Source organism: Tachyglossus aculeatus, chromosome 18, assembly GCF_015852505.1.
Source record: "Tachyglossus aculeatus isolate mTacAcu1 chromosome 18, mTacAcu1.pri, whole genome shotgun sequence".
NCBI classification, from domain to species: Eukaryota; Metazoa; Chordata; class Mammalia; order Monotremata; family Tachyglossidae; genus Tachyglossus; species Tachyglossus aculeatus.
The window spans coordinates 29,786,031-29,799,120 of NC_052083.1; the positions used below are offsets into that span (position 1 = coordinate 29,786,031).

Genomic DNA, 13,090 nt, shown 5'->3' on the forward strand with positions numbered 1-13,090 from the left:
GCTGTGTGACCTTGGGCAAGTCACTTCACATCTCTGGGCTTCAGTTACCTCATCTGTAAAATGGAGATTAAGACTGCTAGCCCCTTGTGGGACAGGGACTGTGTCCAACTTGCATCCACCACAGTGCTGGCACATAGTAAGCACTTTAACAAGTACCATCATTATTATTATTGCCTAGAACAATAAGTGCTTAACAAATACCCTTAAAAAAATTCCTTTCCATATACATACGGTGAAACATAGTCACACTGGCCTGTGTTTGGATCCCTAATTTATAATTGACACTGCTGATCCTTGGAGACTTTTTTCTTTTAAAGCTTAATTCAGCTGAAATCAAAATATTCCAGAAAATCATCCTGCTCTCTTAAGCTTTCAGTTGGGTGGCTGGGCCTTGGGGCAATAAAGCACTTACCTGCGTGACCCACCAATCCATTCCAAACTCTACTAGCTATCAGAAGGGCCATGCGGGTAGCTCTCCCTTTAAAACAGTCTCCTTTGCCAAGAAAATGTCTCTTCAATAACACCTTCCATCCTCTCCCAAAGATACGTGCTCGAGCCTCTTAGAGAAGTCATGCATCTCAGATATGTCTCTTTCAGTTTTGAAAGGAAAATTCACCTTTGTGATTCTTTTTTCCCCCACCATCTCATTATATGTTGCAGAAGATGCCTCCAGACTGCAAACTTGTTGTGGGCAGGAAATATGTCTACCAAGACGGTTGTATTGCACTCTCTAATGTACTTAGTACTGCGTTTGAGTGATTGATTGGTGAAGCCTAATGGTACTGCGCCTTTTTTTTTTCTCCTTTAGGTCTGTCAGCGGCCAAGCTGTTGGCTGAATCTGGGCTAAGTGTTGTGGTTTTAGAAGCCCGGAACAGAGTTGGAGGAAGAACTTACACTGTGCGGGTAAGCAGCCTTAACACTGGGAACAAGAACCCAAGCCGATCTGCAAGGATGGGACTGGTTTCTGTATTGTATTATCAGGGTAGGAAGATTCACAGTCCAAAGCAAACCTAAAGAGAGTCATACCAGCCAAACCAAAGCAAGCTGGGGGGCCTCCAGAGGCAGAGATTATCCAGTCTCCACCCATACACTGATTTCAGGGACAAACAGTTTTTCCTTAGTGTTTATAGAACTCATTCTGTTTCACAGTAAGCCCATTTCCTCTTATTTGCTCAGGAATCGATCAGTCGGTGGTATTTATTGAGCACTTACTGTGTGCAGAGAAAAACAGGATCCAGTTTCTTAGGAAAAAAATTGTATTTACCTAGGAATTACTATGTGCAGAGCACTGTACCAAGTGCTTGGGAGAGTACAGTGTAACAGAGTTGGTAGAGTTGTGCTCCCTCCCCACAACGAGCGTACCCGCTAGAGGGAAATTAAAGTAAAGGTTAATCAGGTTGGACACATCCATCTTCCGTTTGGGACTCACAGTCTCTGTAGAAGGCAGTAGGATTTAATCCCCATTTTTCAGGTGAGGAAACGGAGGCACAGAGAAGCAAAGTGAGTTGCCCAAAGTCACACAGCACACAAGTGGTGGAGCCGGACCTGGGTCCTCTAACTCTCAGGCCCATGCCCTACCCAACTAGACTATACTGCATCCCACATGACAAATCACATGACAAATGATTTTTGCAGGGTTTAGCAACTCATCTAGGATGATATAAGTAGGCAGTGTATTGTTTTCCAAGTTATCCAGTGCCTTGTCCCTGTAAGTTTCTAAAGAGTGTCTATTAGCTGTTTATGAGCATCTTGAGAGAAGGGGCCATACCTTCTCATTTTATTGCACTTTCCAAGCCCTTACTGAAGTACTATATGTACAATAGGTGCTCAAGAAAATACTATTAATGGGTGATTAAGTGTTGACAGAGAAGAAGCTGAGCCAAATAATCTTGCTTAACTTTCCAGTGATAGAGTATTCTGGTAAATTAGTCAGTTTGGAATCCATTCTAGACCCCAGTTTAGTGTCACTTATGAAAACTGAGCTATTCAGTAATGGCAACCCCTGAGAGGAAGTGTTCATTTAATTCCCTCTAATAAAGGTATCTCTGATGGTGATCACCCATCAGACGTGACCCTTGAACTGGTGGTGCTGAACTCAGATGAAGACTGAACTTTCCTAGATTGCCAGGGATATGCATATTGACTTCTATTTAACCAAGCCTACATCCCTTTACTTTTGGTTTAAAATATCAACTTGATCAAGTAAATTTCATCTCTCTAGCTCAGCCCCAATCCAGCTTCCAATCTCACAGATGAATTGGACCATCTCTATATGTTGCCAACTTGTACTTCCCAAGCGCTTAGTACAGTGCTCTGCACACAGTAAGCACTCAATAAATACGATTGAATGAATGAATGAGTAGACCAGCAAAAATCTAAATGTATCTTGAAACTATATATTAAAACGTATTTGTATTCATTTCTGCTCCCCCTCTAGACTGAAAGCTCTGTTGTACTCTCCCAAGTGCTTAGTACAGTGTTCTGCACTTAGTAAGAACTCAAATATAATTGATGATGTTTTACTGACCATTATTATACAGTGTTATGTCCCAGTTTTTGGTACTGTTGTAAAGGTTACAGTTCCCACGTGTTCCTTATAAGGGTGAGGTAATAATATACCTTTAATTTCTTGAAAAATTAATATTGTAATTTTAAAAAATTTGTTACAAGAAAACTCCTACCCATTCTTTCTTTTCTTTAATAGAATAAAGAAGTTAAATATGTGGATGTTGGTGGGGCGTACATAGGACCCACCCAAAATCGCATCCTACGTCTATCCAAAGAGCTGGGTATAGAGACGTACAAAGTGAACGTCAGAGAATGTCTTATTCAGCACGTAAAGGTAAGCCCTCGAAGCGTACTTCACAAGGTGACTAATTAATGAGTGCATTTAGTTTTGGAAAGAGTTTGTGTGTGTATTGGGTGACTCTTCTTTTGAGACATGTCAGTCAGCTTTCTCTTAGGTAAACAAGAAAAACAGGTTTGCAGATTTAAGGTCCACTTTTCACAAAGGGAATAGTTCCCTGACTGGGATGAAGACAGCACAGTATAATCAAAGCGAGGAGTGCTTTGCTGGAGAGTGTCAGCTTTTCATTTGGAGAATGGGGAGAATTTGGAATGAGGAAAAGATGTAGAGGGTAGAAGTGGGGCAGAGAAAGAGAAGCGGGAGCTAACCTTTATTAACACACCATCTCTCCCATCATCTTGAGTGTCTGCCACCAGCCAGAGGAACGAACCCTGCACAGGGCAAAGCTGAGCTGGCAGCCTCAATTGGCTGAGGGGGGCAAGAGATTGAGCTGGCATCTTGACTTCACTTCTAGTTCCTTTCCTGCTTTGGAAGGGTGGACCAATCTTCCACAGAAAGTTTCCTCTCTGGGCCAGTTCTGGGTGGTGGCTCCTTTTCCCCCAAAGTAGCTGACACCCCACCAAGGGCTAATTTGGGAAGTCTGTAACGATAATAATATTAATAATAATAACAGTAATTCCAATGAAGTGGTCACTGGGTACTAAGAAATGAACTAATTCCTAGGGTAGGAACAAGTTAATCAGATTGGAAACAGTCCCTGCCCCACATGGGGTTCACAGTCTGAAGGGGAGGGAGAGCAGGGATTTAATCCCCATGATAAAATGAGGAAACTGAGGCACAGAGAAGTAAAACGACTTACCCAAGGTCTCACAGCAGGCACGTGGCAGAGTCAGGATTAAAACCCCGTATTCTGGTTCCCAAGCCTGTGTTCTTTCCCTAGGCTAGGCTACTTTTTTTAAGTTGCCTCTTCTCTTTTGAAGCCCTCTCAGCTGATAGCATTTTTTTTTGCCATCCTCTTGTTTATAAGCAAGACACTAATAGCACAATGTTTAAACAACTAAGGCCCTTCCATATGGGCAGCGCTTTAGTCTCTAGTCATTTATTTCCTAAAGGATAAAAACCAAAAAAACACAGAATCCTGAGCTTCAAACATCTGATAGTTTAGGAAAATCAGTCCAACCTCCACCATCAGGTGTGGGTTTGATTTTTGATTTGGAGGGCTTTCTACTTCAAACAGGTTTCTGTTCCTAATCAATCCTTGGTTCCACTAACCGCCTCTTCTCACCTCTCCCTAATCCCTCCCTCTCCTGGCAGCAATGCCTTGAGTTAATATCCAGATCCACTAAACGGCTTCCTGCTGCTCTGGTAAAATAAGTGTTTAAGCGCTACTTACTGATCCCCTCAAACAAACAGAGGTTGCATCAAATGTTATTCCTTCTATACCAAATCCAAACATGGAACAGCCGGGGTCTGGACTCTTGCCCTAAGAAACACAGTTTGCCTGACATTTCCAGCTCTAGTCTTGAAACGGGCTGCTGAAGAGGGCATCCTGTGCTCTACTGGAGAGAATAATGTTTTGTTGAACTATTACTCTCTCTCCTTATCAGTCACTAAAAAGCATGGGGAAGGATAATAGTCACAGAACTCTTCCGGTAATTATATTCGCAGTAACAAATGAGCCTTACAGAGTATGGAGCTAGACTCACCCCCTTTTGCTCAGTGACCAGGGCCTCGGGGAACGAAGGATCAGCCGACTCCCATTTTGACCAGGGTGGGATGTTCTGAGTGTTTCTAGTCCAACCTAGAGGAAGAAACTTGACTCTGGCTTCCCTTTGATCCATGTCATCCTGTTTTGGAGCCAAGGGGAATTATTTCCTACACCCTCTTATCCGGAGCCAGAGGGGTAGGAGGACAAAGAATTCCTTACTGTGATTTCTGATTTTTGTCTCCGGGAGGCTGGAGCCCACCCCAGGATCAGCAAACAGGTCCCAGAAGCCCCTTCCCCTTTCAAGCCCTGGATCCCGAGCGGGAGTCAAGCTAAATCCACAAGGGCCACTAAGGCATTCTAGTATATACCAAGCAACTCTGGGGACAGATTATACTTGATCTCCTTACTGAACCTTTGTGTTTTAAGGGTTTAAAAGCCTTGAACAATCAAGACATCTCCAGTTTGAATTCTATGAAAGTAAAGTTTCCAAAAGCAAGGAGTGTTTATCAGAAAGTAGAGTTTTTTATGGTATTTGTTAAGCACTTACTATGTGTCAAACATTGTACTATGTGCTGGGGTAGGTTGGACACAATCCCTGTCCCACAGGGGGCTCACAATCTAAGTCGGAGGGAGAACAGGAGAACCGAGGCATGGATAAATTAAGTGACTCTTCCAGGGTCACAGAAAGCAGTTGCAGAGCTGGGATTAAAACTCAGGACCTCTGCCTCTGAGGCCTATGCTCTTTCCACTAGTCCATGCTGTTTAAAGTTAGCCTAATTAAGATTAGAGGGAGATAATTTTCTGCTTGATAAGGGAGTGGTTCAAAATCCATTTATTCACTAAATTATTACTTCATAAACTGCTGAGTAACCCAAAAGCATGATCGTATATGGTGGCATTCCAATAACAATAATAATGATGGTATTTGTTAAGCGCTTACTATGTGCAAAGCACTGTTCTAAGCGCTGGGGAGGTTACAAGGCAATCAGGTTGTCCCACGGGGGCCTCACAATTTTAATCCCCATTTTACAGATGAAGTAATTGAGGCACACAGAAGTTAAGTGACTTGCCCAAAGTCACACAGCTGACAGTTGGTGGAGCTGGGATTTGAACCCATTCTCTCTCAGAAGTTGAAATGAGGCATTTCAACGGGATAAGGGTACTTTGCTGAGTATGTTCCAGACCCATATAAGTGTCCACTAGAATTCTTCATCTGAATAGCCCAAGTTCAGTGTTTCACCTAATTGCCAGTTGTCCAGCTAAGTATTGTGTTTTCTGCTATCCTGAGCAGCCTCAGTTCTGCACTTTGCTAGAGCCATGGCTGAAGTAGTAGTGATAGCTTTTTGACCAAACACCTACTATGTGCAAAATCACTGTACCCTGCACTTAGGAAATAGAGCTGAAGCACACATGCTAAAAGGGGAGACAGAGATAGAAATGTCAAATGTAGGTTTATACACCAGGGTTTAGGTTGGACATAAATACATCAAGTTCAAGGGGTGGCAGGAGTCAGGGTTGTTTGTTTGAGGAAATGGAATCCTCTAGACTGTAAGTTTGTTGTGGTCAGGGAGTGTGTCTGTTTATTGTTGTATTGTACTCTCCCAAGCGCTTAGTACATTGCTCTGCACATAGTAAGCGCTCAGTAAATATGATTGAATGAATTTGCCAGTAACCAGTGGGAAGTAGCATGACCTGATGGTCAGACCACGGGCCTAGAAGTCAGGGGACCTGGGTTCTAATCCAGACTCTGCCACTTATCTGCTGTGTGACTTTGGAGAAGTCACTTACCTTCTCTGTGCCTCAGTTGCCTCATGTGCAAATCGAGGATTAAGACTGCAAGCCCCATGTGGGTCAGGGACAATATCCTACCTGATTACTTTGTACCTAGTCTAGAGCTTAGTACAGTGCCTGGCACAGAGTAAGCAATTAACAAAAACCATTTTATAAAAGAGCAAAAACCAGCAGTTAGGAGATTCTTCATTTGACAAATCCTTGTGAGGATTGTAATGATGTGTTGGGGATCTTGGTGGGAAACAGTGAGAAGTAGCACTGCTTAGTGGATAGAGCACAAACCTGGAAGCTAGAAGGACCTGGGTTCTAATTCTGGCTCTGCCGCTTGTCTCTTGTGTTACCTTGGGCAAGGTACTTATCTTCTCTGTGCCTCAGGTACCTTATCTGTAAAATAAAATGGGGATTAAGACCATGAGCCCCATGCGGGACGTGGACTATGTCCAACCTGAACACCGGGTACCTACCCCAGCACACAGTAAATGCTTAACAAATACCATTTTTAAAAATCAGGGAAAATAAGGAAGGGCAGATTTCAGGGCAGTAAGAGTTAGTGTTGACTTGGAGAGAGAGAAACTTCTATAGTAATTTGACAAAATGAAAAGCACTTCAACTTGGGTCATTTCTTGAAAACTGCCTTCATGCTATCAAGACTGTGTATTCCCTTAGTAATACTCACCTTTCCGAATGGCTGAGAAGTGTAAATAAAGATGTTTCACCAGATTGCCCTATGAAAATCCCAACCTCAGAGTCTAACACTTAACTAGTTTTTCATTGTGTTGTAACTAAATTCTATCAGAATGAATGGCTATTTAAGTGTTGTTTGGTAGTCAAATATAAAATGGTGTGCTACTTGTAACCCTGGGCTATGATTGCCTTATAACAATTTCAGTCTTTGAAGAAGAAGCTTTCCATGAGTCTCCATTTCTGAAGATTAGAAGGGCAGAAGTAATTTCATTCCTGGGGCTTTGAGGCCACGTCCTGTGTTTCAGGAGAAATTCTTGATCACCCTTAATATGTCAAAAGTCCTGTGGCCTCTACTCAGAGATTTGAATCCTACAGCTTGTAGAAGGAAACAAGTTGTCTGACTTGTTTTTGGTCATATGCTCTGACAACATTGTTGCTTAAAAAAAAAAATGCCTCCTAACCAACAGTCCTATTTGCTTCTTGGGTTTAATAGAAAAGCTTGATTACTCTTCTCAGGGTTCTAAGCAAATTTTCTGAGAGATTGGTCTAGTGGAAAGTACACAGAATTGGGAGTCAGAAGACCTGAGTTCTAAGCCTGGCTCCCCGACTTGCCTGCTGTGTAACCTTCTGAGCATCTATAAAATGGGGATAAAAACCTTTTCTCCCTCCCCCTTAGAGTGTGAGCCCGATGTGGGACAGAGACTATGTAGGATCAGATTGTACCTACCCCAGTGTTTAGCACAGTACTTGGGACATATTAAACACATAACAAATGCCTTAATTATTGTAGGAAAGATGGTTTTGTGAATATGAGACTTGGTTATTGAAAAAAAACCCCAAAAACTAGGTGGAAGTTGTTTGGCTTCTTCAATTTCTGTTGATGAATCTTTCTCTCTGAATCCTAGCCCTAAAATTCTGGGGTTTTTTTGTCAATGTGGAAAAATTCTTCTTTAATATGATAGGCTTTCTTTCTGTGTAGGCTGCCGGATAACTGTGTGGGAAAACAAGGAACTCCATCCCCCTGGGCACAGATGAGAAGGTCAAATTCCTGCAGAAATCAGTAGAGGCCCTATTGCAGTGCTTACAGTGATTTTGAGAGAATTGGTGACTTCCTCATGCTCTTTGCTGGTCTTAGGGGACATTAGAGTCTTGGTTCAGAAATGTGCTCCATGGCTGTTGTTTCTGAATTCTACCAGGTGGTAATTATTTCATTTAAAGTCAGATATTTTGTATCTGGTTCCCTTAGATGGAAAAGAATGGATTTTGCAGGCTCAGTGGAATTTCATAATCTGAGTTTAAAGGCAGGGATTTGTAAGCATCTGTCATGTTTTAAGGAATTTATACATAATTCGATTGCATTGGAGTCTCCAAAGCTCTGCACACAGTAAGTGTTCAATAAACACCACTGAGTGCTTGATTTTGAAGAATACAAGTTACCTGAAAGTATGTTACCTCATTTCTAGAAGCTGCCTTTTCACGTTGTATGTACCCTGCTCATGTCAAACATTCAGTCCATTGGTTTCTATGCCAATCACTGAAAGAAAAAGCTTTTCAGAGTGTGCCTGTTCTGGAATGTGCAAGTTAAATTTTTGTTACTTTTTGTTTTTTATTTTTACTTTTGAGTTTTTTTGTTTTTGTTTTTAGCCACTGGGATATTTTTATCAAAAACAGAAGTTTGCTTCAGTAGTTACCACACCTTTGATCTGTAGTTTCTGACAATCAGAGAGTATCGGGTTGGACACAGTCCTTGTCCCACATGGGGCTCACAGTCTCAATCCCCATTTTACAGATGCTGTAACAGGCCAGAGAAGTGAAGTGAGTTGCCCGAGGTCACATAGCATACAAGTGGTGGAGCCAGGTTTAGAACCCATGACCTCCTGTCTCCCAGGACTTCAGAGTTCATCTGGTCCAGCCCCTGCCTTTAGAGTAATCCCCAAGAATAGAGATTACAAAATTTCCCATGGCAGCCCGTTAAAGTGTTTTCAATCAGAAAGTTCCTATCTTGTGTCCAACCAAATTTCTCTTCCTTTAATTGATTGGGCTATACTCTCCCCATGGTTTATATACAGGAAGACAGTGAGGTCACCCTTTTAGCCTCCTCCTTAGGCAAGACAACCTACACTTTCCACATTTTCCACTCGTTCTGCCATTTTGATTGTACTTCTGTGCCTGCTCTCTAGTTCCTCCACATCTTAGAAAAGCAGTGTTGCCTAGTGGATAGAGCACAGGCCCGGGAGTCAGAAGGATCTGGATTTTAATCCCAGGTCAGCCACTTGTCTGCAGTATGACCTTGGGGAAGTCACTTTACTTCTCTGTGCCTCAATTCCCTCATCTGTAAAATGGGGATTAAGACTGTGAGCCCCATGTGAGACCTCGACTGTGTCCTACCTGATTAGCTTATATCTATCCAGGTGCTTAGAATAGTGCCTGGCACATAGTAAACGCTTAACAAATGTCATTAAAAATTAAAAAAATGAGCCTGCAGTCTAGCACATAGACAACTTTGTGCTGCAAAGGGAAGCTGCATGACCTAGTGGGTAGAGTGTGGGCCTGGGAATCAGAAGGACCTGGGTTCTAGTCCCAGCCCCTCCACTTGTATGCTGTGTGACCTTGGATAAGCCACTTCACTTTTCTATGCCTCAGTTCCCTCATCTGTAAAATGGGGATTAAGACTGTGAGCCCCATGTGGGACAGTGACTGTGTCTAATCTGATGACCTTGAATCTACCCCAGTACTTAGAACAGTACCTGGCACATAGTAAGTGCTTAACGAATACCATGAAAAAAAACAGGTTTAACAATGTTGTAAAGAAGGAGTGCAACCTAATGGAAAGAGCCTGGGTCTGGGAGACAGGGGACTTTCCCCGTTGGTTCTTATCTGATGTATCTACTGGCAAAGGGGCCATGAGCCAGTACACAAGTGGCACAATTAACACGATAATAATATAGAAACTTTGCCCATTTTGATTTGTGCCTCTCCTTGGAGCTGCGACTTTACCCTCCTGTCAGGGTAACAAGCCCCAATTTGCATTGCACAATTGGCCAAAACTCAGAAGCAAGTGCCGCGGATTAGCAGAGACTATATTCGTGGGAACGTAAAGTCATCAGGGCCTAGCTCTTCTTTTTTAGCCAAGTTTTATTGAGTCAGATTCACTTCCTCTTGAAGACCAGCTGTGTCTGGAGCAGCCATGAGAGCAAACCAGCCAGGCACGGTACTAAGTGCTGAGGTAGATATAAACTAATCACATTAGACACAGTTCATGTCCCAAGTGGGGCTCACAGTCTTTATCCCCATTTTACAGATGAGGTAACTGAGGCACAGAGAAATAAAGTGACTTGCCTGAGGTCATACAGCAGAGAACGCTGGTGCCGGGATTAGAACCCAGGACCGTCCGACTCCCAGGCCTGTGCTGTGTCCACTCGGCAATATTACTCTTGGGGATTGTTCCTAGATGATGGTAGTGTCAGATTACTCCTTTCATCCTCTCTTGTTTGGCATTCTCCATCTTTCTAGGTCCCGCTCAGAGAGTCTTCCTTAAATGACCTAGGAGAGAAAACGAGAACGCCTTTATCCTGAGATGGTAGCATCCTTAGAACTTTGAACATTGAAATAATTTGAAAAAAATCGAATGTAATGGGCATTCCCCACACAGGTCATGCCTCTGGTAGAAGCCATGTAATCATAGGGTTAGAGTGAGGGTGAACTTGCTTTATATGGAGGGTAGATCCTTGGGGGGGAGTCTTTTGAAATAGGCAGGGCAGGTATACGGCATCAGGACTCATGATTCCTTCAAGTTTTGAGTCCTCAGTTCTCCCCCACTCAACTCCCTGTTCCAGGATGGTAACTGTGGGGAATAAGTGCTTACTGTGTGCCAAGCACTGTGCTAAGATCCTGGCATAGATACAAGGTCAGATCAGGTACAGTCCTGGTCCCACATGGGGATAAAAAGTCTTAGAAGGAGGGAGTATACAGATGAGGAAACTGAGGCACAGAGATGTTAAGCAACTTGCTGGGATTAGAATCCAGTTCCTTCTAGTCCTGGTCCCGTGCTCTTTCTAGGAGACCAGCCTGCTGCTTCTGATGGCACCCCAAACCAGGAAGCTGTTTGCAAGGGACTACGTCCTTTGGGGTGGCAGCATCAGCCTCCTGCAGATGATGACACTCAAGGTGGAATGGGAGGGTTCTCGCCACCATTCCGAAAGTTGTCTGATCTCCCAGGCCCCAGATCCTGGATGCTCTTGGAGACAGTTCCATCTGTGCTCCTCAAAGCAGATCTCATTACCTGCCATTGTGGCCCAGACAGACTGCGGGCTCCTTTCCTGAAATACCATATGATAGGAAAATGCCGTCCCATCAGGGAGTACGGGGGGGGGGCAGACAACGATATACCGTAATCGAATGATGTCCAAATCCCAGCTGTCAGATGAGGAAGGGCAACCCCTGTAATCTGAGCCATGAGATTGCCGTATCTCAGTGTGTCCTGGTCTAATTCAGTTGAATTAATGAGCGGGACTGGCAGACTTGCTTTGAGGGCAAGCCCGCATTGTTCTACCGAGCTGTCGCTCTGGGGCACCGGTTGAAAGGAGCCATAGAGCAGGCTGCCAGTTTGAATCTGGGCAAAGCAAAAGGAAATGTAATTGAATTTTCAAGTCTTGATGCAATTCACTGTGGCTCTGCAACTTAATGAATCTCATCTCAGCTAATTTCTCAGTTTGAAGGATAACAGCTTCCCGGACCACGAATCCCAAGACAATGGGGTGGGCTCAGTCCACCCTTGAGGGAGACACCCAGGATACCATGCATCATCATCATCATCAATCGTATTTATTGAGCGCTTACTATGTGCAGAGCACTGTACTAAGTGCTTGGGAAGTACAAATTGGCAACATATAGAGACAGTCCCTACCCAACAGTGGGCTCACAGTCTAAAAGGGGGAGACAGAGAACAAATCCAAACATACTAACAAAATAAAATAAATAGAATAGATATGTACAAATAAAATAGAGTAATAAATATGTACAAACATATATACATATATACAGGTGCTGTGGGGAAGGGCAGGAGGTAAGATGGGGGGGATGCATGTTACACTGGACACCCAGCCCAAAGTGATGTCACACACATCTATGCAGAAGTGTGCCCGAGGCCACGCAAATCTAGAGCATTTATCTGGGAGTGACCCCTGAACCCTCTGTTCCTCCTCCCCCCCACCCCCAATTTACTCCAGAGTCATCACGATCCTCTCTTAGGCATCACCTCTGAGCCGGGCAACTAAGTGGCGGGACTTGTGGCGGTGGGAGACTGAGCACTGTCCATCAGTGGTATTCATTGAACTCTTACTGGGTGCAGAGCACTGTACTAAACATTTAGGAGAGTACAACACCATAGAGTTGGTAGATGTGCTCCCTGCCCTGAAGGAGCCCACAAGCCCACCCAAACCTTCCCAGAAGGGCAAGGATGATGGCTAGTTGACAACATCGTCCATTCCGGCTTCACGGCCGACCCCAACGGCCTTTGAGGTCCTTGTGTCTGTCTGAAATTGATGTGAAATCTCTCCTTCTTTCATGGGCCTCAGCAGAGAAGAAATATAGCATGTAAAATATTTAAAAGGAAAAATGTATATCTGCTAAGTCATTCCTCACCACATCTCCAGATAGAAGGTTGGCCTAACTGGCACCTTGCAAGATGCTGTTCTATTTCCAACTTGCAATAAGGAAAACCTGCTTGGCTTTGCAGTTCTAGCATGAAGCCCTTTTTATATTTTATTAACAAAGTTCTAGAGATTACCCATCATCTCACCTCTTTGCCATGGTGAAATCATTAACTTTTACAGCTCCTCAAGGACCAACCTCTTCACCTTTTTTTTTTTTTTTAATGATAGTCGTTAAGTGCTTACTGCATGCCAGGCACTGTATTAAGTGCTGGGATAGATACAAGCTAATTAGGTTGGACACAGTCTGTGGCTCATTTGTGGCTCACAGTCTTAATCCCCATTTTACAAATGAGGTAACTGAGGCACAGAGAAGTTAAGTGACTTGCCTAAAGTCTCAGCCTACAAGTGGTGGAGCTGGGATTAGAATCCAGGTCCTCGGACTCTCAA

The 13,090-nt window shown here is 43.6% G+C and overlaps 1 protein-coding gene across 1 annotated transcript in view; it reads left to right on the top strand.

Annotated features, from left to right (window-relative positions):
* The window catches only part of MAOA (monoamine oxidase A), a 56,282-nt gene that overhangs the window by 16,068 nt on the left and 27,124 nt on the right, over positions 1 to 13,090 (top strand). The window contains exons 2-3 of the mRNA XM_038759990.1: positions 809 to 903; positions 2,705 to 2,842. Of these exons, the coding sequence (XP_038615918.1) occupies positions 809 to 903; positions 2,705 to 2,842 (233 nt within the window). The remainder of the gene's footprint in view (positions 1 to 808; positions 904 to 2,704; positions 2,843 to 13,090) is intronic.